We start from the raw sequence: 26,497 nt of genomic DNA on the forward strand, positions 1-26,497 counted from the left end.
TTGTCACTTAGTGTGATCCGTTACAGACTCCTGCTTGCTTCCCTTCTCCAAAAAAAAAAAAAAAGTAAGGCTCTGCTGCGTTAAGTTTCCTCCCATATTTGATGGCGATTTCCTTCTGACTTGTCTGCCACTGTAGATGTGTGGCCCATTGTCTTGGCAAGTGTGTCTAAATGTTTCTGACAGGTCTCAGTGAAAGACGGGCCGCAAGGGTAAACTGCCAGGCTTTCCTCCCCCAACTTGCCACCACCTTGTCCCACCCCCGGCCAGTAGATGGCGATGTTCATCTTCTCTGGCACTGCTCCCTTCTCCCTGAACACCATCCTTCCCCTCTCCTTCTCTCTGTGGCGCTCGCTGAGCAAAGAGGGTTTCACCCTGTATGGAGGGTCATGCCACCAATTCCTGGCCTCCTTTGAAGACCATGAAATTGCTGATCCAAGACACATGATTAGTGCATTGAGCCTATTGACTGGAGAAGAGTTGACACACGATTACAATGTCACTAGAATGTCACAATCTGTCGAGTTGTCTCTGTGAGCGTAGTCTCATCCGATGGTCCTGTGTACCCAAGACGGAATAATTTGATCAATAAAAAGGACACCTTTCGCTCTATTGTTCCTGGCCTCTCCATTTTAGTTTTATTAGTCAATTTGGCAGGCCGGCAAGGCTGCACACAAAAGCGATGCCAACCTGCTGCATCCTCACCCCACCTCTCTACTTTATTTGCCTATCGATGTGGTTCAACTCAACTTGCGTTTTCTGTGTGCATTCAGGGTGTGTGTGTGCGTGTGTCTCTGTGGGTGGGTGCTTCCTCACTGAGAGGAGCAGTTTGAATCAACAGAGGAGGATAGGCTTGTCACTGTAAGTTGCTCTTGACGGAGGAAGCTCTTCTCCTGACACCGCAACACAACTTCTGTGGCGTGTCGCTCGGACACAAGCTTCACGTTGTTTGCTGCTGGTGCCGCTTGCATTTTGCCTCAATCAACTAATTGGATGTGAAAGGCCGGCGGGCCTTGATGATAAGAGGGACAACACACAGGGCAGTGGCAGTTTAAAAAAAAAAAAAAAAAAAAAGACTTTGTGCCTTTCAGATTACCATAACCAGCTGTAGCACCCTTTCATATTTTCAGAAAAATAAATAGACATTTGGCTCATTTATGAAAACTTATTTTTCCAGAATGTACATTCTTGGTCACATTCTTGAGATTGAATAAAATTGGAATACATCCAGTGAGCAACTAATACGCTGAGGCACACATTTTGTAAAATTGCTGTCTGTTCATTTGAACAACTTTCACACCATTCGTGTCGCCTTCAAATCATCAAGATTTGATTTAAAACTATCAAGGTGACTGTTAAAAGGCCCATGTTGTAATCAAAATAAGCCCACTACAGCTTTTTTTTTGTGAAGTAAGGGTTTATTCGTCTAGGAAAATTAAAATGAATAAGTTTATACACAGTTCTATGTCTGTTATTGTATCTTAGAACAGTTTATAGTAGATTTGACGTCTCCTTTCTGAGCAAAAACTTGCAGGATGCATTTTCAAACCAGACTAAAAAAAACACGCTCCAATGATATGAAGTATCGCGATGAGCGCTCTTATGTTCTGAAATTCTTAATTCGTCCTTACTAAAAAAAAAAAAAAAGAAAAAGCAAGCAGAACTTCTTGCAAGAGAAAAGGAAAAAAAAAAGAGAAAAGCTTCATATTACAGGAAAGAGGCACTGCATTAAAGAACAAAAGAGATCGATGGTAGTACATTAAATTCTATGCGAATGAAAGAAAAAAAAATCAACTAATTAAAATTGATCACTCCTGCTTTGTAAATGTGTTTCTGAATTAAATTATTCTATGAAAACATTTTGACCAATCGAGGAGCTGAGGAAGTATCCATTACTGGATTGCAGCTGAGAAGAGGCTGGAATGTTTTGTGGTAGCTAAGTAGTTTGTTGTGCTTGACTGCGACTCCCTTCTTGCACCCCCGCTGCTAAAGTGCCATGGGTTAATCTCTGATGACCCTCATCTCTCAGAGCAGCTCCAGACTCAGGGCCTTTTACCTGAATTAAAAAAGAAAACGAATATGTGCGCTTTAAAAGTATATATTTTTTTTGGTCCCAACCGGATGAAAGAGAGGCGTCGCTGGCAGAGTTGCTCCTCTTCAGTCATGAGGACTCACTGTGCTCTCAGGGCACCACTGGGGATGTCCTTATCTAAACAGTCATCTGTCTCGCTAGTTTAGCAAGGGCAACCCCAGGCAGCACCACTGACAGCTGCACATTAAGAAATGTCAGACTTGGGTTGGGTTGAGTTTTGAGCGGGTTAGGTGCCACATGTTTGTCTTCAAAATAAGTGCATCGCTTTGTTTTTCTGCTTCACTCGTTGGTAGAATAAAATCATTTCTTCATGCCACGCAGAAAGGCTTTTTGATTAACTTTAAGGGGAAAAAAATTGTAGTGAATACCCTTTTGTTCTTTTTTTTTTTTTACGTATCACAACTAGAATTTGCAATGCAAACGAAGTGGAGAAATCCAATGACGAGTTCTGTTGTAAAGGTCGCTTAAATCTTTCTAAGAACAAATCCACTTTTCCTTGATCGCCCTAATACCGTGTTTTGTGTTTTTCATTCTGTTCTCTGCACATTTTCTACGCTTTTAACGGTGTCCTCACTGGACCAAATGCGTTGGGCTCTGTGTGTTTCTCACCACTGAGCCCACTCAACTTTTCCATGTTTGCGATGACAGAACTGCGACAGGGAAATGCTGCTGAATGGAAAGTTTGGTCTGCATGCGCAGTGGTCTTGAAAAAAAAGCTAGATTTCCGTCCACCAGCCCCCCTTTCGCAAAAAATTGCATAATGCGCTTTTGATGTCATGTTTGTCGCCTTGCCCATGGCTCTGACACTGATACAACGTTGTATGTTATTTTTAAACCTTTGCATAGCAAATGTCAATGAAGTTTTCCATGACCCCGTTTTCATCCACTGAAATGTTGACTTCGACCTTTAAATCTCAAAAGTTGGGGCCGTTCGATAAAGATTGACCACATCTGCGGAGTATAATACACAGAACATAAACTTGTTGTGTTTACCCATGTGCTTACTGTACAGATGTAAAAGCTGTGCTTGGTAAGCTTGCAGCTCGCCAGAGAGAGGAGAAAAAACAAACAAAAAACCCCCCACATTTCACCAGTTCTTCTTTATCAGATTTTGCTGAGGCTGAAGTCGAGTTTCGGTAATGGTTGTTTATTTGATTTACCCACATTAGCTCTTCTGTAAAAGCGCTGCAGAAAACTAAAGACGAGAGACAACGAAGCCAGAAACAAAAAGGTTGTTCTCGTGCAGTCTTCAGAATGGGTTGTCTCCTGCAGGGCCGTTTAGGCTCCTGCATGGTCTGAACGACTGAACGCCCGCTAAATGCTCGGGTCGGCACCTCACTTCCTGATGTCTCTCAGGGTCAATAATTCCCTATAGCTGCTCCCACGAGGCCTTGCTTCCTCCACTAAAGGTCACATTAAGGCGGGAAAGATGTCACAATTAGAAGGGCATTTAAAGCTGCTCTTTTAAAAAGATTAAAAAGCACTGTTGGCCACATCAAGCAGTCAGGCGACCAAAGGAAATACAATAATTGCATTAAAACTTAATTCCTTTCTGGCAGGGCTCTGATATCAGGGAGGTATTGTGTTAAGTCATTTAAGACGGCTGCCCCTGATAGCAGATCATCCATGAAAGCACCAAATTAATATAGAGCTTCATTTTTTGCCGTCTCTCACATTCTCTCGCTTTTGGTCCTCCAAACGTGTGTTTGGGGGAGAAATTTGAGACTACCCTAACACAATTTTTGTTCATGTCTATCAGTCTGTTATTATATCAGGGGCACTTCTCCACAAATGTACAGGCCAGGGCAATTTGGAATGAATTGATTCACACTGAGACTGAATCCTATACTTGCTAATGATTTCCTTTTAGCCCCTTCATTGTATCCCCAACCCAACTTTTTGTTCCATCCTGCCATGGAAATCTCGGCATTGTTTTACACAAAATGTGCACATGTTTTCTGTGAAACTGATCCCACAAATTTGCCCCGTACGTGTGATGTCCTTTGCATGTTCGTGTCACCCTTTTGAACTTTGGCATGTGGTGGGTAAGTCTGTTGCACTATGGTTGATGCAAACTTTGCAAATCCGAGCAGATTGGATAAGTCCTATACGCTGTGTGTCTGTTATGGTCTAATTTAGAAGTTTATCCGAAAGAGATTTGAAGACGGCGTTTTCTTTTCCTTTTCCTTTTTGCCTTCGTGCGGCTTTAGTTCAGAGTAAATGCTCGACGAGCGGTGTTTCGAAGAGGCCTGTGTAATTCAAACTGAAACTAACATTGGTTACAGGAACCAGTCAAAGTAAAACATATGTAATGTATATATTTAGCCTTGCTGTTAGAAGTGCTCATTTCCTGCCTGCTCACACCACCTCCTCCCAAATACCCATAATGCACACCTGCAAAATATCCATAGGTCTTGCGGTAATGTTATAGTTAAGCACTGTTGCTAGTTAGGGCAAAAATATACAACTGGTTACACGGATTCCCTCAGGCGTCCATCCGTGCGGTTCGAACATAATCGTATTTCACCCTCATTTCTCACAATTCGAGGTATCGCCGTTGTAATTTTCAGACAAGTGCAGTGCAAAGTCTGGCCCAATTCAAACTCAATAACATTTCTGTAATCTTGTCTGTTCATCAAGTTCACTCTCTTTAAGTGTGTTGGTTAATGTTATCTCTTCCTCTGATTGAGTTTTCGCCTCTTTTTCGGCTTTACCTGACACTTTATTGGTTATCTGGTTTGCAAAGATTATTGCTCTTTACCCGGAGCCCCACGATGGTGCATTAGTAGTCAGAGCTTTACACGAAGCTGTACAAGAGAGACAAATTGTTGTTAAAAGCAAAAAAGTCACCAGTTTCTTTTTTCTTTTTTTTTTTTTACGAGAGAAGGATATTCATCTCATTTTCTTATTTATTAAGTTATCCGTGCTGCTGGCCCAAATGTACCTTGTAGTGTTATCCATCTTAGCCCCCTAAAAGCCCGGTTGTGTGCTACCCAACACTGTAACTGGGGTGATCCATAAGTCAATAACAAGAGTGAAATCCGTGCAATGTGGTTATAATTGATTGAGATGTCTGGATGGAACTTGTGCAAGGCATTTATGTCATCTGCTAAGAAGTGCACTTTTCCTCTCCCCGAAGATCCACCACTACAGTTTTAACCAAATGGACATTTGCCTCATTAGTTTGCCGCTGAGCAAGCTGCGGTCCTCGCTAAGGTATCATACTTATGCCTGTTAACATTGATACAATTTTCTTGTCAATATTGTGCTCCTGAAATTTTAAGGGAATGTAAACAAGGACTGCTCGTTCAGCAGATTCTTGCTCTATTAGGTCATTACCTCTCGCAGCGCCCGCATCGTTTCGTTGTTTACTGGAATGAAAATTAGAATATTAGATCTTAGCGTGTTCATTATCTCGGGTTTCCGTCTTCACCACAAGTTGTGTCTTTGGCTCGAATGCAGCGAGAGTTTTGTCAGGAGCTGAATGATTTAGCCTCGTTATCAGAAGGATATTTTCCTCTGTGTTTTGAATGTATCTTTTGGCCCAGAACACCAGTTGAGGGGTTCACCAGGCAAATGGTTTAATCTGGTTGTCACAATGAAGGTTCCGGGCGGCTGACTTTAATAAGCCCTCAGCATATCGAGATGCAGGAAATTCCATACCTCTTGCTTAACCCTTGTGTACATCAAGGTCACGGTAATGTCTCTGTGAAATGGTAGATTAGTGTCTAAATAAATTGTGGCAGCGTCTCATGGGATGAATCTGGTAGTTTTTGATAAAATTACTGCATAAACCGAACAATGTACAGTTTTCTACGTGTACTGGATGTGTTTCTGGCACAACACGTGTTACCTGGTTACTGTTTTTTTGGACTGCTAAAGGAAAGCTAAAACATTATTTAAGGATTCCTGTGCCATTAGCCTCCTCCGCTCTGTGTTTGTCACAGAAACCAAGCTTCTTCTTTTTCTTTTTTTTCCCCAAACAGCTTTCCTGCCACTCCTGCCCCTTGGACAAGTTTAATCTGCAATTCTTTCAGATTGAAACAGGTTCATAGTATATGCAATGCATTACCCAAAATGAATTACCACTGGCAGGGCGCTCAATCACTTTGTATCTTTCAACACTAAGAGAAAAGAAGAGTAATCAAAACCTTTCAAGCTATTAGAGGGATGACTTTTACAATTGAATCACGGGGACCACAGGTGCGATAATAAGTCATCGAAACCTCCCCTCCAGTGTGTTTCTCCTTTCTCTGTGTTCTTACATATTTATCTGTTTTAGGAGGCGCCATGAAGTGGCGCCCACTTCAAATTTATGTTTTAATGCCATTTGAGGAAGTTTTTTTTCCCCCTGTCTTTTTCTTCCTCCAATTCTTGGAAATGCATACTGGGTGGAAAATTAAGGTGCATCTCGAAGGAAAACATAATAGAATCGATGAACGCGGTGCACTTAAAACTACTGATGTTCTGATGCTATTTAACGTTCTGGTGCATTAACGTTTCAAGTCATTACAACAGTCAGGCTGGGTGATTTGATCATGGCAGGTTTTTAACTGGAAGAATTACAGAAGTTTTCAGCCTAGGATTCTCAAGTTATTAGATACAAATGATCACCTCTGCATTAAGTATAGATTTTCTTCCTCTGCACACTTAAGAATGGAAGTTTGTCTTTAAGAGGGTAATAGCAAATTAAGCTCCATACTCCATTTGTCCGGCACTCCTGATGGGCTAATTTTATAACTGCTGATTTGGTCATTCTCCACATTTAGCTGGAAAGTGGTCAGGTGGTCTTTTTCCTCACCGCTGGGTGTGGGGGGGCATAAAAGCAATCCATTTAAGTTTTTTTTATTTTTTTTTAAGGCACGGTTGGAGTTATAATGAACCTTTTTCTTAAGGAAGGTGTAGAGTCTTTGTTTGCACTGCTGAAAGCATCAGTTTTCCTGCACAGCTTATCTCCTTCCACTCACATTATGTTATTAAGAGGAATAAAATCAGATTTGTCTCTTCCCAGATTACCACTGCTGTAAAATTTCTTCAGAACCCCAAAGTACGTCAGAGCCCACTGGCCACCAGAAAAGCCTTCTTGAAGAAAAAAGGTGAGCGACTTCTGCCTGAATAACACAGACTACAAATGCAAGTAAAGCCTTGAACCATGCGTGCTTATCAAAAAATGATCTTGATCATTTGTGTTTCTTTGCAGCATGATGCTGGCCAGTAATACACTAGACACTGTTTCCCCGCTCTGATAAAATTGCTTTGTAAGGGTCAAAGGTGGTTGCTATAGCGCTTTGCCCTGGGGCGGGGGGGTCTGATAAAGGGTCGATTTGGCTTCAGAGAACGGGATTCAGGCCCTGTGAATAAATGACACACCAGTTGGGATGCTCCTTTGGGTTCAGGAAAATTAATATTGACAAACTCCCTCTGAGTTTTCAATGGAATTATCAATATCGCCTTCTAGCATTTTAACCCTTTTACTTAATTTAACGGTTATCGTAAATTTGAGGCACAATACAGGGAGGTTTTCGAGGCAGGGAAAGTTGAGATGTTTTTGCTGCCTCCTCACTTTATTTCTGCGGTTTATTCAGATATTTGGAACACATTGTAGCATATTGTTTGAGCCATTAAACTTGCAGAAAGCTTAATTACTCTGAACACAGCGTTCAGGGATTGCAGGTCTATGGCTGAGCGGTGGCAATACGTACAGGGGAGAGCGTGTGTCTTCACCTCAAATAAACTCTTTGTGGTGAGAGTTTTTATTTTTGTTGGTTGTGAAACAGTTCACTACTTAAGGGACTGTACCTCTACACTCCTGAGGGACTTTGCCTCCAGCATTTGAGTAGCCAAACGGTGAAAAGTGAGCCTAAAAGCTCTGTGACTGGGGAAGGTAACCTGAAACCAAATCCATGTTTGCCGGCTGCTACTATGCACATCTCACATGGCTGTAATGAGTCTTGATATCTTTAAAAATGTCTTAATCTGTTAGTCTCATTAGTGGCAACTTGTTCCTAATCTACCGTTGGGTATTTCCAGTTCCTCATCACCAGCAAATGATGTCATGCTGCGCCTCATTTTCTTCTTCTTACTTTCAGCTTTGTCGCAACATTTGTGGAGCTCCACTATCCAAAATGGTTTGCTCTTACAGCACTTTAACTCCATGAAATATGTATGACTCTTTAATGCTGATTTATTTTGGAAAAGCAGTTCCCCTGTAGATCTAAGCAAGAACTCTCGATTTGCATGAGGACATTGATCATAGGGTGAGCGAGCATAGATACGAGCATTGAAACACTTAGCACAAAGTATATTTGACTAGCTCTGTGCAGCATTCTTGGGTAGCTCAAACTTGTGCGGTACAGTCATTCGGCGGTGCACCTGGAAAGTCTTTTAAGCTTTACCAAAACCTCATATGTCATTTGATTGTCCTTCTTTTTTCTTTTTTTTTTTCCTTTTGATTTCACTTCGGCGCGATCATTTCGAAATTACAGCCACATTTCTGAGTGTGTGCGTTACAGGAAGTTGTCTCATAATAAGACCGTTTTAAGTTATGTCACTTAAAACTGACTTATCTGTCTCACAAAAATGTCGTTTAAAGTCGGAAAGTAAGCGTAAAATTAGATTTCGATGGTTTAGATAGATATCTTTATGCAGTATCGCTTGAAGTGATTGAGCTTTTTCTTTTTCGTGATGAGTCTCCCCTGCCCTCATTATGAGTTGTACTTTATTTTTCGGCTGTACTTACTGGTTGCATCCAGAACAAAGCATCAGTGCAAGAGGCATTTTAGTGCGTGTTCGTGTACTCAAAAGTGCTGTATGCCTTGTCGACATGTTTATATTGACAAGAGATCCATTTGGAATTGACCACTTCCCATCCATAAAAAAAAAAAAATACAGATATTGAATCAAATTAGCAGTAGAATATTTATTTTGACTATTGCTAACTGCTTGGTTCCTCTTTTGTCTAAAGTGAAGCACAGAAGGCTTTGCAGAAGGCAGCAGCAGGCCACTACTCTTCCTGTTCCTGCACCCTGCATGTATCATCCCCTCCACCTTTTGACATGGAAACTCAATCATCCTCCTCATCCCACAGTCACCACAGAAAATGTGTCAGTCTTAATTTCTAATACAGTTTAATGTCATATTTATGTAAATACTTCTTGATTTTACTCTATATTAACAGCCAGAAATGTCAAAGCACACATAAAATGAAACAATACCATCTCCCGGTAGAGTGGAATTTAAATTGGATTCCTCTTGCTGCCAGTGCTTATGCTGGACAGCTGATGAAGGGGAAAATAGGGCCCGCTTTGATTGCATGTTGCAGAATCTTTACACAATAATCTCAGTCGTGCATATTATTTCCCTGTGCGTTTGTGCCCTAATCTGCACTGGAGGAAGCCTCTCTGGTTACATCTCCTTTTTTTCCCCCCAAAGAGATAATAATAGCTTGGTTTATTTCAATATTCATTGAAAAACGGGATTTTCTGTTTTCCTTTAACTGTCAATTTCAGAATATGAATTGGCAATTATGTAGTCCAGTATTTCTGGCTGCCCTTCTCGAGTCCTTGAGGTTGTATAAACTGGCTGAAATATGGAAACTTTGTCACTTTGATGTAATATAAATCAAGATTTAAACCCAGAGATGTTTTTGTTTTTTTGTTCTGTGACAGAGGAGTGGGTAAATGAATTGCATTTTAAACTGTCATACAGCAATCTTGAAGCAATTTTGCTTCACTTGTTCCTCAACCAAGCATAAGTAAATTTTATTGGGTTTGAGTGAAATATACTGCACTACAGTCTAATCTAGAGAATCGTGCCGTCTGTGTCTTCCACAATTAACAGATGTAACAACTAAAGAGCTGTGGGCCCCATTTTGGCTCCACCATTCAGCCCAGACAATAAGCAGTTACACACACATAATTACCACAAAAATCAAATTCTGAGGACAAAGTCAACAGCATTTTCCAGCTTTCAACGTGTCACTTTGACCGTGGACTCCTACACTGACATCACTCGGCAGTTCCTTGATTGCCAAACTGAATGCACTTTGTTTGGGGAAAGTAAAGTGCCGAGTGCTCATTCATTGTTGCAGTACAGGTGAATAAAGCATGTGAAAGAGTCACAGCGCCTTCTCTGTCAGTGAGACATAAATGATGGCTTTACTTATTTGTTTTTTATGCTGTCCTGGTTGTTACTGAGCTGAATAAGTGATGCTAATAGATTTCACCCTGAGTGAAAGGACGGCGATCAAGGGTCAGGGGGACACAGGTAGGCTTTTTGTCTATTAACATACCTGCTTTGAAGGTAAGGCTAAGGTTCATCATCCCAGATATTGATAGGATGCTGTTTGCAAGTGGGGTTATGTGACTCACCTCTCGGACAAAAATGACAATGACCAAGGCCTGTGTAGAAGGTAAAGGGATTGATGTGGTTATAAATTACTCCACGGCGCCACCTAGCCGAGGCCTTGCCTACTTTGTCATCAGTACAAGGTGATAAAGCAGGGAAATGAGAGCAGAGTCCCCCTTTTTAATACATAAATGAATACTCTATGAGAGTGGTCATTATTTAGGGCGTGCCATTTTCAAGCAGTTGCACGGAACCAAATGACATGTAGAATCCCCCTCGCCACGAGAGCATGAGAAACAGGCTGAACTTCCTCTGAAACACCACTTGACCTCCATCTATTTATGACCCCTGTAATGCAATTTTTTTCCCTAAACATATATTCAAAACGTAAGTTATTTTCACTCAAGGGCAACTTCATAATTCAAGCCGTTGAGGACGGCAAAAAAAAAAAAAGAAAAAGGGAAAAAAAAAGGCATTCACTTCTTACCACCAAAAATATTTTCGTAAGCAATTTTTATAATTGGCTGTCCGAGCCAGGTCCTGACCCATAAAGTCTAGAAGTGCCAGAATTGGAGAAAAAGATTTATCGTTGGAGCCTCGCTGCCTCTTTGCCCTTAAAAAATGCCCAGAGAATATGAGCCTCTGAAAATAGAGCTGTAAATAACCCGACGAGCAATGGGTTTTCCTTTAAATAAATACCGATCAGGTTTATGTTGAAAGACAATAGAAAACGTAGCCCAGATATGCAGTTTACAGTATTTATAGCTGTAATATCGAGGTGCCAGCACCGTAATTTCATGCCCCAATGAGAATGGCAAGGTCAAAGCAAATGCTTTGGCAGAGCATCTGCTAATACGGTGACTCATAAACAGGCACTACGTGTATCAGGTGCACCAAATAATACAGTATAATGAAATACAGAATAGCTTTCCATTATTGTTCTTTTTTATGGTGTCGTCATTAGGTGTAATTTATGTCTTAAAAATTCATCTCCCCACAGGTCGATCTGAAATGGGGGTCCAAGGGTCATTCCACAGGTTTTGGAACCCATAATAAATTTGCTGTCCCTTTTTTGTCTTCTCCTTTTATATGTAAAACCCACTTTCACCTTGTTCTTTTTTTTTCTTTTTTTATTTTTCTTCTTGTTGATCTAAGGTTTCTTTTATATTTGCCGTTGTCTTTCCCTCAACAATAAACAGATCAGAGCTTACAGCTTACAGCAAGCAGTACTTTGACCAGAAATAAGGAATTTTCATCTTGGGTAAAATAAATGAATAAATAAATATTTCCTTTGCTCTATAAACAACATCAAAGTTGTTGACGGCTATTGGGATGTACATATATTAATCTCAAAAGCAGCTTAAGTGTAGTCGTAAAAAAAAAAAAAAAAGGACTTTACATTTCAAGGTGAAAGGGAATATTTTTTTTACCCGTACTTTCCTTTATTTGGCGAAACTGAGATCGCAGCAAGTCTCACTCAATAGTCTGTCACCATGAAGTCTGCTGTGGTCAGATGAATCAGGAGTCCTGGGACACACTATTGCTTATTTGACAGTGTAGTCTGACAACACAAACTCAGCACATGGCTCCCACCGCTTCCTGGCATTCAGGACGTGCTGAATACTTCAGACTGGCCAATATTTTAATTCAATCATTCAACTATTTTCACGCTCATTTCTCAGTGCGTTAAGATGGGCGACTACTTCCTCTTCGCAAATGTTGTGTGCTCGATTACGAGAGAACCTGTTTGTGCCCTTTTTGGTCGCTGGTACACGAGCAGTTTAAAATGGGGTTTCTGATTAAGGGTCCACCTCCCATTCAGATTGGACTCCAGATTAAATCTTATTTTACATATCTTTCGAAATTTTACAGTTTTTTTTTTTTTTTTTTTAATGCTGGTTTTTATATGGTGTGCCAGTTTTCACACCTGTTATGATGCATAACCGTGGCAACAGGGAGGGCCTTCCAAAAGCCCAAGTAATGCCTCGAGTAAGATCTCAAATCCAGATGAGTTGAAAGAGGAGATGTCTGGGATGTGGAGCAGGAACAAAACTTAGAAAAAGGAGAGGGAAGTTGATCGGATGAAATGGATGAGCTTGACGCACTGATGAGGACGCGGTGGGAATGTTGAGAAGGAAAGGTTGTTGCTTTTTTTTTTTTTTTTGCCTTGACATGGCTGCAGCTTACCGGTGTTACCTGCCAACACTGTGATTGTACTCATCACCTCAGCTGTTGCCAAGCTACAAAAAAGTGGACCCCGATGCATTCATGGTGATTTCTGATTATTCCTACCACACCTCTCTTTGCCACACTTTCCAAATGTTTCTGAGATGATTTTTATTGTGTTTATTTTGTCATCCACCTGTAACAATAGCACGTTTTAAATAATAATAATAGTTTATGCTGCGGCAATAAAGTTTCCCTTGGGGGATTACAAAGGTATTATTGAATTGAATTGAATGTAACTCTATTATCCCCCTTAAGAAATGGAAATTGCAGCCTTACATGTTCAGTTAGTTCAACAATCTGCCTTGTGAAAGAAAGACAGTACCAGAATGTTATGATCTGGCTCTGAGCAGTTAACGGTTATGAAAACTTAGCTGCCATTTGAAACATTGCTTCTGACCCTTATTAGTTGTTAGTGTTTTTCACATGAGGGAGAAAGATTTATCCTTATGCATATATACATTTTCTTAATCCTGAGGGAATAGTTAAAGGTAAGAGAGTCACTCGCAAAGGTAATTTTCCTTTATTGAGTCAGGGAGATGACTTAATGGCATCTTGTTAAGCGAGAAGACGACAACATTCGATGAGAACTTTCGTGATTTTATGACGAGGTAAACCACATCAGTATCTAAGAAATGCACAATATTCCAGTTTTTGCTCATTGTCTTGAGTTTCCTCTTAACTGTTTTGGTATTAAGGGTTAATTATATGTTTTAACATAGTTCATCAAAAGTTGTAATTGTTTTTCTTTGTTTAGACCGAGATACTCATTAAACAATGAGACCCACAGTAACGGCAGCATATGGCGCCTGAAATAAAATCCTTTCTTTGCCACAAAAGGAGATGTTCATATGAGATTTTTTTTTTCTCCTCCCCTCTGATTCTCCATCAGGGAGCCCTTTGCAATTTAATCATCACTAAAATCATTAAAAAGATCTGAAGATTAAATTATATTGGCATTTGCAAAATTATGTAATACATTTACATTACAATGAAGAAATTAAAATAATGCATTTTCGCTGTCTGGGGTGTATGAAATCTCCACATGGGAAATATAACCGGAGAAGTGGTCAGACTCTTATTTTCTTTGCCTTTGGTGGCAGTTAATAGGCTCGCAGAGTTTCAAATTTCATTGTGTGAACCTTCCTGCACTTCCTTTGATGGATGTCCCTGAAAGTCTCAACGGTATTTCTGAATTATGAAATGAAAATACATTTTTAAGAAGAGGCTTGGTAAAATTGAATGTGATTTGGCATACTCTCTGAATTGTACTTAAAAGATTTGTTGGAAGCTTGGGAAGTATTTAAAATTACATTATTAGAGCCAAGGAGCCATTTGGATTTTCACCTTAATGCTCCGGCTCTGCTCATGATTGGAATGCCTTTAAGGTGTGTGTGTGTGTGTGTGTGTGTGTTGATTCCAGGACTGACGGATGAGGAGGTCGAGTTAGCCATCCAGCGCTCTGGAAGCACAGAAGAAGTCCTGCCCCTGACCCCTCTGGGGCTCCCGTATCCACCTTATGCAGCCCAGCTCGCTCCTGCTCCACCCAGTGAGTGCATACGCCCTTTACTTCCTTTTGACACATGTGCTCTATTGATCCTGATCATATGTATCCCTTAAAAAATTTTTTTAGTTCCTGGTCAAATGCAGATTTGCTCTTACAGATCTCCTCCCTTACTAGTTTGAATGAAAACACATTGCACAGCCACAAATACCTGAACTCTACAGTACCAGCAGTGCAGCCATGTCTACCATACTCCTGCCTCGATTGTGAAGTCAGCAGGCACAGAAGAAGCTCGTGAACTCTCTCGCCATTCTGCTTTCAAGAGGTTCCACTCTGACAAGACCCCACACCACAACCTGTATCTTTATTACCTCAGAAGGTTGTGAGTGCCGTCCACTGATTTACCAATGCAGAATGAAGTCTGCGTAATGCTTAACCCATATGACAATGATTCCAGATGTATTCCACCCTCATTTATTACCACACTGTCCTTGACTCCCCCGGCATCTCATGTTTTGTAATGAAAGTGATGTTGATGGGATGGCCATGTAGTTAGGGAGACTCGCAGCTCTCTGTCCATCGTGGGGGGTTTTATATCAAAACGGCTATAAGGGAGCTGCATAATGAGGTGAGAGCGGGGAGTCTTGTATCGGGGGTCATGCCGAAAAGAGGGGGCTACCTCCCCTTGATGTCCTTCTTATGGGGACGGTGCAGAGGGACCCGCATCCATCTCTGTCGCAGTAATGGATACTCTGATCTCTATTTCCACACGGCAGAAGGACAGCAAGGCCTCCACTGAACCCAATAAATTTGAGACGAGATTGGAAAAACGGAGGATGGAGACCAGAGTTCCACAGCTTAAGTGACCAAATAAAAAAAAAAAAAAAAAAGGAAGATGGCAGTGTGGAAGTGGTATAGAAAAAGGGAAAGACAGAAGAAGACTGAAAGGTCCCATAGGCGGGAGAAAAAAAAGAGCATGGGAAGATCCAGTTGATGCATTCAGGCTTGTTCGGGGTCAACCACATATCCCAAGGACTCCCAGGTCTTTCAGATGCGTGGTATTTTAGGATAGGAGACTGCCTACTCCAGCTGTAATGTTGATGAAGATCCAAATTTATGTGGTTATTATGTCGCCGTTGGAGAACAATTCAAAATTTTTGATGGGAAAGGTTACAGGTTTATCGCTGAATGCTGCTGTATCAGTGAAACGTGTCCTTGAGTAAAGAAAATAAAAGAGCATTTACCTTGGAACCATACCAATGTAGTCCAGTATGAGTTGGTCTCTCATCTTATTTGCATGTAAAATCACAAGTGCTAAGGCTCAAGATCAATGTGGTTTACTTCTTTCAGGCCAGTAAACATGTACCACATTACCCATTAGGTGAAATCAGACCTTTTAATAGAATATCAATGGTGTGCTTTAGGGGCTTAACCTCTGATAATTTCCTATTCATTGCGGCCCCACCAGAGCAAATAAAAGAAAAAACGTACGCATTTCCTGCTGGCATGTTTGTTGTTTAGTGACATTTTCAGTTGAATGCCTCTCTTAAGTGGGGAATTTCCACTTTGACAGACAGTTGGCCTACCCAGACGACAGCTTGCACAGTGACACACTTTCACATTATCTGTCACTCAGTCAGACAGTCGGCTTCTAAATACACAAATACACACCCTCTTACCTTTCTGGTCCTCTGAGGAGCTTTATATACAAATTGCATGTTTGCCCCACTTAAAAAGTTAGTGGAAGTCAATATTTTTCTTTAGGTAGAAGGAGGATCTAGAATGTCAGTCGAGCGCTGCAAATCGTATTTATGTAACACCACAAGTCGTGTCACTTTCTTTTTTCATGTGCAATGAATATGTTTATCTGTTGTGCCTCACATGTTTTGGCCTCCATTTATTTCTTCTTTTTTTCTGTTTACTGTATGAAACTCAGTTTTCTGATAGTTGCTTGTGACACCTGCTTGTTTTGTCTCTCATAATGACGATTTAAAAAAAAAAAAAAAAAAAAAAAGCATTATTGGTTCTACCGTACGTAACATGAACGCTGTAAGCCTATGTAGTTTTTAGTCAGTGCCCATGTTTTACCACCTATCCTTTGCCTTCTCCAGGACCGGTGGGCTACAGATGGAGAGACTATGGGGCTCTCACCATCATCATGGTGGGCCTCGCATTTGGCTTTCATCAGCTGTACAAGGTTAGTTTCACAACTGCACTTTGACTGCGTGTCCTCGCAGATTTTCCATTCCCAGTAAATGTTTGATAAAGACATTATTCTTCGTGCTGCGTCCTAAGATCTGTTTGTACTGCCTCTCCCTCGTATTACATAGAAAATGGTAGGTATTAGTTTATGATGAATTGCGGTGCTAGAATTGAAGGCGCCTCCGCAGTACATAACATCACTCTGGTCTTGTTATTAAACCTACTCTGCTTTACGTCAAAGCATGATCTCATTTGAACCCCTTCTTTTTTAACTTGCCCTCCTCTCAAGTAGATATTTTTTTTCCTTCAAAAAGTAAATTTGCCAGCTCAGCACACACCAATTTTTTATTTTTTTTTGGATGTCCTACAGTCTAAAAATAATCACCCTGGTTTTTATCGGGCTTAGCAGCCCTTGAACATGAGCTCATGAGGCCCCTTGTCCCCAATGACATTAATCCCATAGTGGTTGTTAGAAGAAGTCTGAATGGCATGTGGAAGCCATTACTCTCGTTTTAGAGGAGGACAGGAGCTCCAGCGGTAGCTCTTGGCCCACATGACAGGCCTCTCTTCTTCGTGTGTGTTAGAGAGAGAAAGGCAGCGCCTAACATGTACGTTCATATACCTCCCTGACCCCTTCTCTTTGAATTGTTTCATATCCTGATGTTCATTTCTCTTTTCAGAGCTTTTTTAAAAGGCTGCCCATGTACACACAGGATCTTCTGTTGCAGCAGACAAAAACACACACTTTAGCAGCCCACTCTTTCCTGCATGCAGCAGTGTTTGCGTTCCACCAGTCATCTGGGAGGTGGGATTCCCTGGTGGGACGGCACAGGTTGTTGTCATGTCACCAGAGCGGAGCGCCAGTCGCACCATATGTCCAGGCTTCTGGCCATACTTTATTTATGTTATGGCGCACCTTGTAAACACTACCTTCCCAGCAACCCACTTATTAATTACCACGTGTTGACACCCATTTAATCTTTTTCTCTAAAAAGTGTTTATTACTTGCACCGGTGTGCCTGCTTGCCCGCTAAGCTGGAGCGAAACCCTGGCAGAGACCTGGCAACTGGCAGCGTGGGATTAAGTTGTACATCTTTTTAAGAGAAAAAAAGAAAGAAAGAACAAGAAACATTAATCATTTTCAAATTATTTGAGTGTGCGTGTCAGCATGAACATTGACTTTGTTTAGTTAACACAGCTTTAAAGGGATTCAGGAGACACTCACAAGCTGAGTTTGTCTCACACTGGACAACAAACTCGAAATGATATAAAAATGACGATGTGCTTTTGGTTTTGAAAACCAATTTTTTACCGTTCACCGTGTTTTTTTTCCCTGCCTCCTGCTTCCACTGTCCTTATGCAGATTCTGTTGATTTATGTTGTTTGAAATATGTTTCCAGGGCTGCAACAAGACTTATTTCCATTAGATTTGTCTTTCATTCTAAATGAAGTTGCAGTGGTACGCAATTTAAACCAGGAAATATCTGCTTGACAAAATTTTTTTAAATGACTATTCATTTAGCAAAATGGTTGATTAATTTTCGAACCCACTAATGGTTTGAAAACCTGACGTGTCTGCACACATTTAGCATCAAGTGCTTTGACTCTTCACACGCGTAACCATGCTGTTATGACAGTGAGGCCAGTGTCCAATCAACAGTGCTTTTGACCTTGCGCTGCCAAGTCGAGGTGGTCCTGTCTTTTCCTCATCTTTCTGCCCCTTTCCACCAGATAGAGGCGTAATATTGTGCCATGCTTTTAATTGCAGAAATACATCCTTCCCCTCATTATTGGGAGCCGAGAGGACAAGAAGCATCTGCAGAGGATGGAAAGCAACATTGCGGCAATGAGTGGCACGCTGACACAGACAGGTGAAGATTAATATCTTCATCACTTTCTCCCTCCTTAACATTTTCCCTCATTTATCTGTCGCCAAAATCGGGGGGCCCCGCACGTTTTTAACGAATGACGCCGCTGTCATTTCGCTTTAATTTGAAATTGCTTGTTTACTGTCAGGCTCGGGCTCAATTAATTACGTTTCGCTGAAAAGCTCTTAACCTCGGAATATTAATGAGGAGTTGGGAAATGACAACTTTTCTCAACCCCCACCCACCCACCCATTCCCTCTCACTCCCCCCTTCCATCCGTCTCCCCCCCCTGCACCAACCTCACCCCCATCCAAACCTCTGTTGCCATCACCGTCAGCCGCCCTCTTCCCCGTAGGTGGGCAGAAAGTTCATTTTAATTTTGTGTGCATGCACGTGTGTTTTTGGCGTTTGTGTGTGCGGCGTGGCGCTGTGTGGTGTCTGGGCTCAGCACTGGCCCCGGTGTGATTAAGTGCACGGTGACAGGTGCGGCTCCCATGTTGGACAGGTGAGGAATCTCAACCTGGCTGTCAGACAGGGAGAGAGAGAGATGCTTTCCTAGCTCTTCGTCAGTATAATTAAAAATCCAGGGAGGCGTAAATGAGAGAGGCTCTCCGAGAAACTTAGATCTCGTTAGCAGTAGTGTTGAACTGGAGTGTGTTTTCACATGAAAGGTACCAATCGCCGTCGGAGACGGACGGCGTGGTAGGAAAAAAACGGGCTCAGGCAAACAGTTGTGTTCTTTAATGCTAATGTTGATAAAACGTGTTATTTATGCAGTGTTTTTTCTAGATACTCAAAGGTTCTTTCAGGTCAGGGCTGTGTTAGCATTGCACCTCCTCATTATTGGGGTATTCTCTTCTTAGATGTATGAAACCTTTTAAAGAAATAGACAAACAAAGAACAAGCAGGCCCGCTACGTTGCCAGTCATTTAAAAACTTCAACACAGAGATAGAGCAAAGGAAAAGACAATACCTTCTGGGACAAGCGGCTCGCCAGCAGACACAGTTCCATGGAACAACTTGGCAAATCAACACAATGGCAGAATTTCTGAAGCGAGTTTTGAAGATACGTGCATAGAACTTGTCAAGTCTGCTGGTAAAAGAGAGAAGACTTTTGGTACCAATAGATTTCTGTCTTTTTTTTTGGTTGATGTTTGCTGGAGTGGCTTTATTATCGTCATTATTATTGTAAACTGCAATCAGACTAATGCTCTGTTCCCAGGCTGATACACAGATAATCAAGGTCAATGATTCTCTTTTTTTTTGTTGTTGTTGGAAATGTGATTTTTTTTTTTTTTTTTTTCAATGTGTTATAACCAAATTAATTCCTTTTTTTTCTTTCATTTCAGAAGGTCACAGTCATTTGTAAATGAGCTCCTTTGTCCTTGTGCGCATGAGATATTTAATAGTTTGCTGGTAAGGGACTTGTCTCTTTCTCAGTTGTGACATTTTTCCAGTTTCTGGAGACAAAGCGCACAAACTAGCAGGAGACCTGTGTTGTTGTTTTTTTTGGGTTTTTTTAGCAATGCAGAGCCAAAGATCAGCCAAACTTTTAGAGTTGCACATTCTTTGTTTGATATCCCCTTCAGCTCCAAAGAAAAAAACAAATTCAGTCAAGTGCCCACAGGTGAAAATAGGGCTGTTATCATTTCATCAGGTCACACCCATGCTATTGTTTCCTGGCTGACAGAGGTAGGTGGAGGGCAGTTGTGTGAGATGACGTGCGAGGTGTGCCACACTGAATCTGATAAACAAATATATGCTCTTTTATGGTCATTTTGTCCCAACTATGCAAACACATTTCCCCTGGCTATTTACTGGCCGTTCTTGCCCTGCTTATCCCATTTTTGGAGATTCGCCAACTTGAAAACCCTGTTCTGTTGGTCAGCGAGGACAGGATTTCAGAGGGAGAGACCTCTCGGGTTTTGCCAGTGTGAAGGTGAGACTCCAATGAAGGGGAAAAAAAACATTGGCCTTTTCTTCAACCAGTGTGTAGAACTAATTTGCTATGACTGCAGTAGCCAAGCTGCTATTGTAGTTAATGACTGTTGTAGTTAACAGTTGGGGAGAGGGGTTGCAATTACACTGAGAGTTTTCTCTCCTTGCTTTCCCTTTGTCTTCCTCTCCCTCTCACTTCCACTCTCCTCTCTGCACTGAGTAATACCGACCGACTGCCTCGCTGCTGCCAATTGCTTGAACCCCCTTTTGTTAAAGTTCATGTATTTCTCTAGTGCCAGGCGCAATGAGGTGATGTATTCTTTTGAATGGGGACTACATTAGTCTTTTTCACCAGCCCCAGCTCAAGAGTAAGGGCCTTGACTCCCATTATGATTTGCCTACAACTTCACACAGACAATTAATGAATGGATCTTGGAACTACTTCAGCGCACCCAGGCTGTAATGGAATTGCGTGGCTGTTTGGGCACTCTTTGTTGGTGGGAGCCATATTGGTGACCAGCTGGCCATTAAAGACAGAGACAGGCCTGGACATATGTAGTGTACATTATAGCGAGGTATTTACTGAATAATTTACTGAATGCACAATGTGCACCCTCCTTGCAGCAGCTGCAAGCCTCACACATCATCTTGTCTCTGATTGTCTCTCTCTCTCACACACGCACACACACACACACACACACACACACACATCGGAACTACTGCCTCCTTCTGATTCATGGCTGGCCAAATCCATTGACTTTATTAATATTCTTGGCTTCATATCTGTGGTAACTTGAAGGAAGAAGTTATGCATTTTTGTCAAGTGTCTGAGCAGTACAAAGGAGTCAACTTTGTGGAGAGAGATGAAAAGAGTTGAGCTGTGAACTGTTTCGCTGAAGTGGCTGAAAAAGCAGTGCCAGTGGTAATTCTCAGGCACAGCACCACGGGCTGGCAGAGTGATGCACACATCTGGATAAGCTGCTCTGTGGTGAGGCGGATTCAAAGACTAACTGGACAGCTCTTAGTTTAGAGTGCACACCCTGTCACAGTAACACCTTTTAAAGCAGGAACAGCCAGTATTTTTGCTTTTATTGCCCTCCTCAGTGATGTCGCTCGCACTCTGGATCACAAACCGTGCAACAACAAACTCAAACTATTTTCACAATGGCCTTTGGCTCCAACAAATAATCCTGCTCAAACCCGTTGGATTCTGCAAGCATGAAAAGATGAAACGTTTCAGCGCCCCACCTATATTGATACAGCCCCACCCATTTAAACACAGGTGTCACTACAAGATATTAGTGTCTTTGAAAGATCAAATATTTTGTCTGCATTGGTTTTTCAAAAGAAAAACCAGCTCCCAAGCAAGGCTCTCTCTTTTGTTCTGGTCGGGGTTAGTGCGAGAGGAGGGTTCTTTACGCCCAGTCCAGCCGGCTGCAGCTCAGGCTTTTAACCATTGGCCTGACAACCTCAGCAGTGGACCGCCACAATATCTGTTGATGTTAATCCTATTAGGCTTGATTTAACACTTTACACGCCCATGATTTATATGAATGTTTATTGGTTTTCTGTAATATAATCAGCTCAGGGAAACTTAATGCATTGTTTGGTAATACACGCGTGACTGGAAGCAGGGGGCAACAAACTGTGCTCGGTGTTATTTGAAATCATACACCTTCGTCCAACACCAACACTTGAACTAATTCAATCTTCAAAGTCAATGGAAAAAGAACAATATTTATTAGGATTAGGAGGGACATTTTGTCTGGCAGCCTCCTCCCAAATGAGAGCCCTGTTTTTTCCTTTGTTGATCGTTTGAGGATTTAAGATGCATTAGAAGCCAGTGTCTGGGTGGATAATGGAAGGTTAGAGACTGTTATTTAATTTAAGTTCAGACACTAGAGATTAATACTTCCATCCTATGTGCACCCCCACACCTCCTCCCACCCTCTACCCCCAATGCCTCGGACCAAAACGCTGCGACTTAAGTTACCGGGAATTAGCTTTGATTACGATTCTTAGTCTAAGAATCTAATAGAGGACAGCTTTGATCAGTGACACAAGTTTACCCTCGTCGGTTCTCTCATCATTTCTGAAAAGAAAATAATCAGTTTGTAAAATGACCTTGTTAGACAGTCTTACTTGCTTTTCTTTTTTCCTGAATTTACTGTCGGTTATTCTGCTTGTTTTTCACAGTGAGCCAGCTTCAGCAAACCCTGGTTTCTGTCCAGGAGCTCCTGATCCAGCAGCAAAAGAGAATCCAGGAGCTCTCACAGGAGCTGGCTGCATCAGAGGTACAGTAGCCGTCACCTCATCAGTAGCTCCACATCCACCGTTTAACCACCACCAACAACTGGTTTGAAGATTGTCGCCGAGTTGAAAATCCTCAGATCACTTTCCCTATTACTGATCAACTTGTAATAGGACTCTTCTGTAATTCAGTATGTACACTAGTCAGCCATCGCATTTTGACCACCCGCCTGACATTGAGTAAGTCTTTCTTTTGCCACCAAAAGAACTCTGACCTATTGAAGAACGTCTGAGGTTGTTTGTTCCCAGGAAGTCAGCAATAGATCCGTTGGGCCATGTGGGTTGTGGGGTGGGGTTTTTGTGTATGGGGCTTGCTTCCCACAGATGCCATCAGATTGGTATCTGGGGAGTTTGGAGGTTGAGTGAACACCTCAGACTCTGTCCTGTTCTTTGAGCGCCTCCTAAGATTTTCTTTTTTTCTTTTCATGGCCCACAGCTGTGCTGCTGGGGAAGCTGCTACTATTGCCATTTGAGACAGGTCTGCTAAAATGTAGTTTAAATAGATTTTAAATGTCTAAAGTAACATGTAAATAGCAGGATGCAGTTTTTCCCAGCAGAGTGTAACAAGATGAGTCGTTTTAATGTAGCTGTCACTGTAATTTTTAATGTTCTGGTTTATTGGTGTAGTGGGACAAAAATATGCATTTAATCTAAACATAATCATCTCGCTAAATGAGCTAGAAACTAAAACTAAACTAAGGATAGTGGCCTGAAACATCCTCAGAGAGCTTTGCTGTAGTTTTGACACAGGAGCTGTGGGTTGCACTTTTAAGCTTTGTTATTGTGTGATCAATGTTTCTAAGGAAAGCTGGACAGGCACTAACTTTGAACTTGCAGAAGAGCCAAGTAAACAATAAGTTGCAGGTTAAAATCTCCAGATTGATGAGGAGAGAGGCGAGGCTTCTCGAAGCCTCCGTGCACTAAAATCTTTTATTCTGCCTGAGTCATAACTACCTGAGACAGACAGCCTTATGATGCTGTATATCATCAGAACACAAGCTACAAAAAAGTAAGGTGCATCTCATCATGGGACCATTATCTTTAACCATACCGCCTTCGCCTTGATTTTTTTATGGACAGTGTTCATAATCTACTCAGAATTGTGTTTAGATGAATCCTGCTGAGCGATTGTTTTAAAAACTTATTTGCAGGGATGAAATGTTGCTTGATTTTTACAACACTGCCCATAAATTGCTTTATGATCTCTGGGCTCTAGAAATTGCCTTGGATGAGACAATCTTAGACAATGTTTTATGTCCACAGCTTGTTAAGCACATGGTTGTGTTACAGTAGCATCTGGATATCGCAGGAAAACATATGTGGACACATCTGCTTCGGCACAAACGAGGAAGAAAAATATGGATCTCCTCCTTGGACGAGGTTCATCAAAAAGTGACAACGCATAGCTCCTTTTGTTTCAGGCTCTGAGCCCCGTGTTCTCTCTGTATGGTTTTGAGAACTGGTGGCCCAACTGAGCACGTGTTAGTACGTGGGAGCGATGGTCCGACACGATCCAAACTAAACTATTTAAGGTTGTCCTTCAGTCAGACAAGAGGTCCAATTTAAACAATGAGTTCCCTCCAGCATTAAGGAAGAAGTGACAGCGTTTCTTTTCATTTGTCATCACTAAATCACAAATTGGATTAAAAAGTCTACTTCATTTGCCATGAGTGCCTTGTTGGACAGTGGTAGTGTATAAAAAGTATATTTCCCATCAAAACACCCATTAAACAAATCATAAACCCCGCTTTATAGTTATAGTGTTGATCTTAAATTTTCCTTGCGAGTCGGCACGAGGGCCCTCTGTTGTCTCAGGCCATGAGGGAAATTGAGAAATTGTTTTCAGGTCCGGGATGTTTGATGAGAAACACATGTTGGAGCTGGGGAGCTACTTATCATTCACCGTTTGCGGCTTTCAGGGTTTGCTGCACCACGCTGCTCGAACGCGCCACGCTTAGCAATTATACCTCTCAACACGGAAATGTGCCTTTAACCCAAAACACATGGAGACTTCTGTTTCCTCGGCTGCTAAGAAAACATTTCTCATAGTTTGAAACCGCTCAATTGCGGAGTGCGTCTGCTGTCCCTAAAGTGGGGACCTCGTTATGGATGTGAGTTTAGGCAGACTGACTCATGTCCACACGTACACACACACACACACACACACACACACACCAACAGAGCACGAGCTGATGCAGCACATTTCCAGACTTTACTGTTTTCCCACTTATGATTCTGAAAGGAGATGCATGCTGTGTACTATCACTGGTGTTTTAGATAGATTTGCCTCAGGAAGATCCATCCCTGATGGTGAACACCCGAGTCTATTTCTGCTCCATTATCATTACAAATCTGCCTGTTAACTGTGTTTGCTCCACTGTCTCAACTCGCTGATCGTTCTCTTTATTAGTGGATACTACATAGAAGATTAGAAACCACCCCCTTTGCTTGCACAAGATAAATTGCCAGTGGGAAAGTGCATAAATAGAGTGAAATCAATTGCACTGTACCAGTGTTTCCACTCAAAAAAGGCTCCTCTGGGGACTTCCTTTTGAAACTAATTCCATCATAAATATACATGTGTTCCACGAAAACACACTGTCTGCCGGCAGAATAACTGTGAATTAATTTGCCTTCAGACACTCTTAAACAAGGCTTGTTAAAGATCTTATCTTGTTGCTAATGGTCCAAAGGCATTTATCTTCATTTAGCCAGATGCGCTGCCATCCTTGGGTGCTGCTAGAGTTGATGCTCTTTTTTTTTTTTCTTCCCCCTTTGTCGGTAATCTATATTTTTCTTTTTTTTTTTCTTCTGACGCACCTAGTTAACCAGCAGAAACACGCCAACCCTCATTAGGCATCCAAACTATACAAGTTACAAAAGCTTTTAAACCAATTGGTGGAAATCTTTGCTGTAAGCAGTGTTTACTTGGTAAAAATTCACAGTCAGACCACATGTTGGTGGTTGATTTAATAGCCGGCACCACTTTGTTTGGGGTATTTTGTTTTGGCTGTTTGGCTCATTTGTTTGGTGGTTGCCTGTTCATGCATAATCGTTTTTTACAACGTGCGAGTTCTAAATGGAAGTAATGCATTCAACTCTTTACGGAGCGCAGAACCCTTAAAGCCCCGTACCTACGTGCCAGAATGCAAATTCAGATTTTTTTTTTTACTTATATATAAAATAGAAAATATTTTTTTTGTACATTGGACTCGAGCAACAGCGGTTGGCAAAGATTCTCAATTTGGTTTCAATACATAAGAAAAAGTAATTGCAACACGTGCAGAGTATGGTATTTGTCCTAATAGATATTTCACCCAGTCCAAATTCTAATGGCTGTGAACGCATGTAAAGAAAGTTTGCGTGGAACACACTTAATGCCGCACGCTGAAAAGATATTCAAAGATATATAACATTTAAAGTTGATGACATTCGCTAAATTAATAAAAAAACGATGCACTTTTTTAAGTAAAACAGCTCGGAAGTTGGAATCGGGGGGGAGGAGGGGGTGCGTGCGTGCGTTTTGTGAACAGCTAAATAATTGCGGAGGGCAAATATTTTTGTCAGCAGTTCTGAAAACAGCCTACACGCTTGTGTGGTCTGTTGGATATGTGTCAACACTTCAGGTGGGGCTTTTAAAGTCGGCTATTGTCCAATTCTTTGCAGTCACTGATACCCCCTCCACTCAACCCTTACCCAAGCACCCAGTGCACTTAACACACAGCTCTCACACAATGTGTGTGTGTGTGTATACACCTCGACATAATGTATCTCTGAGCTGAAACTCAGTCTTGGCCCAACATTTAATTAGGTTTCTTCAGACTTAATAAGACATATGTCAGAGTTAGTGTTGTGTGACAAGCCTTGATGTGAGATATTATATGGTGCTGCTCTGTAGATAATGCATATTATGAATGTAGCTGGTGGTTAACATGTCTTCTCGAAAGCCTTCTTTTCTTACGTTAGGTGACATAAGTAAATATAGTTTATCGCATTTCAGTCATTTTAAGAAAT

General features: G+C 41.5%; 1 protein-coding gene across 1 annotated transcript in view; it reads left to right on the forward strand.

Annotated features, from left to right (window-relative positions):
* pex14 (peroxisomal biogenesis factor 14) overlaps window positions 1-26,497 on the forward strand; it is a 46,273-nt gene that overhangs the window by 12,823 nt on the left and 6,953 nt on the right. Inside the window, exons 3-7 of the mRNA XM_075476507.1 lie at window positions 7,101-7,185; window positions 14,085-14,210; window positions 16,277-16,362; window positions 18,136-18,238; window positions 22,370-22,467. Of these exons, the coding sequence (XP_075332622.1) occupies window positions 7,101-7,185; window positions 14,085-14,210; window positions 16,277-16,362; window positions 18,136-18,238; window positions 22,370-22,467 (498 nt within the window). The remainder of the gene's footprint in view (window positions 1-7,100; window positions 7,186-14,084; window positions 14,211-16,276; window positions 16,363-18,135; window positions 18,239-22,369; window positions 22,468-26,497) is intronic.

This window comes from Odontesthes bonariensis, chromosome 10, assembly GCF_027942865.1.
Source record: "Odontesthes bonariensis isolate fOdoBon6 chromosome 10, fOdoBon6.hap1, whole genome shotgun sequence".
Lineage (NCBI taxonomy): Eukaryota > Metazoa > Chordata > Actinopteri > Atheriniformes > Atherinopsidae > Odontesthes > Odontesthes bonariensis.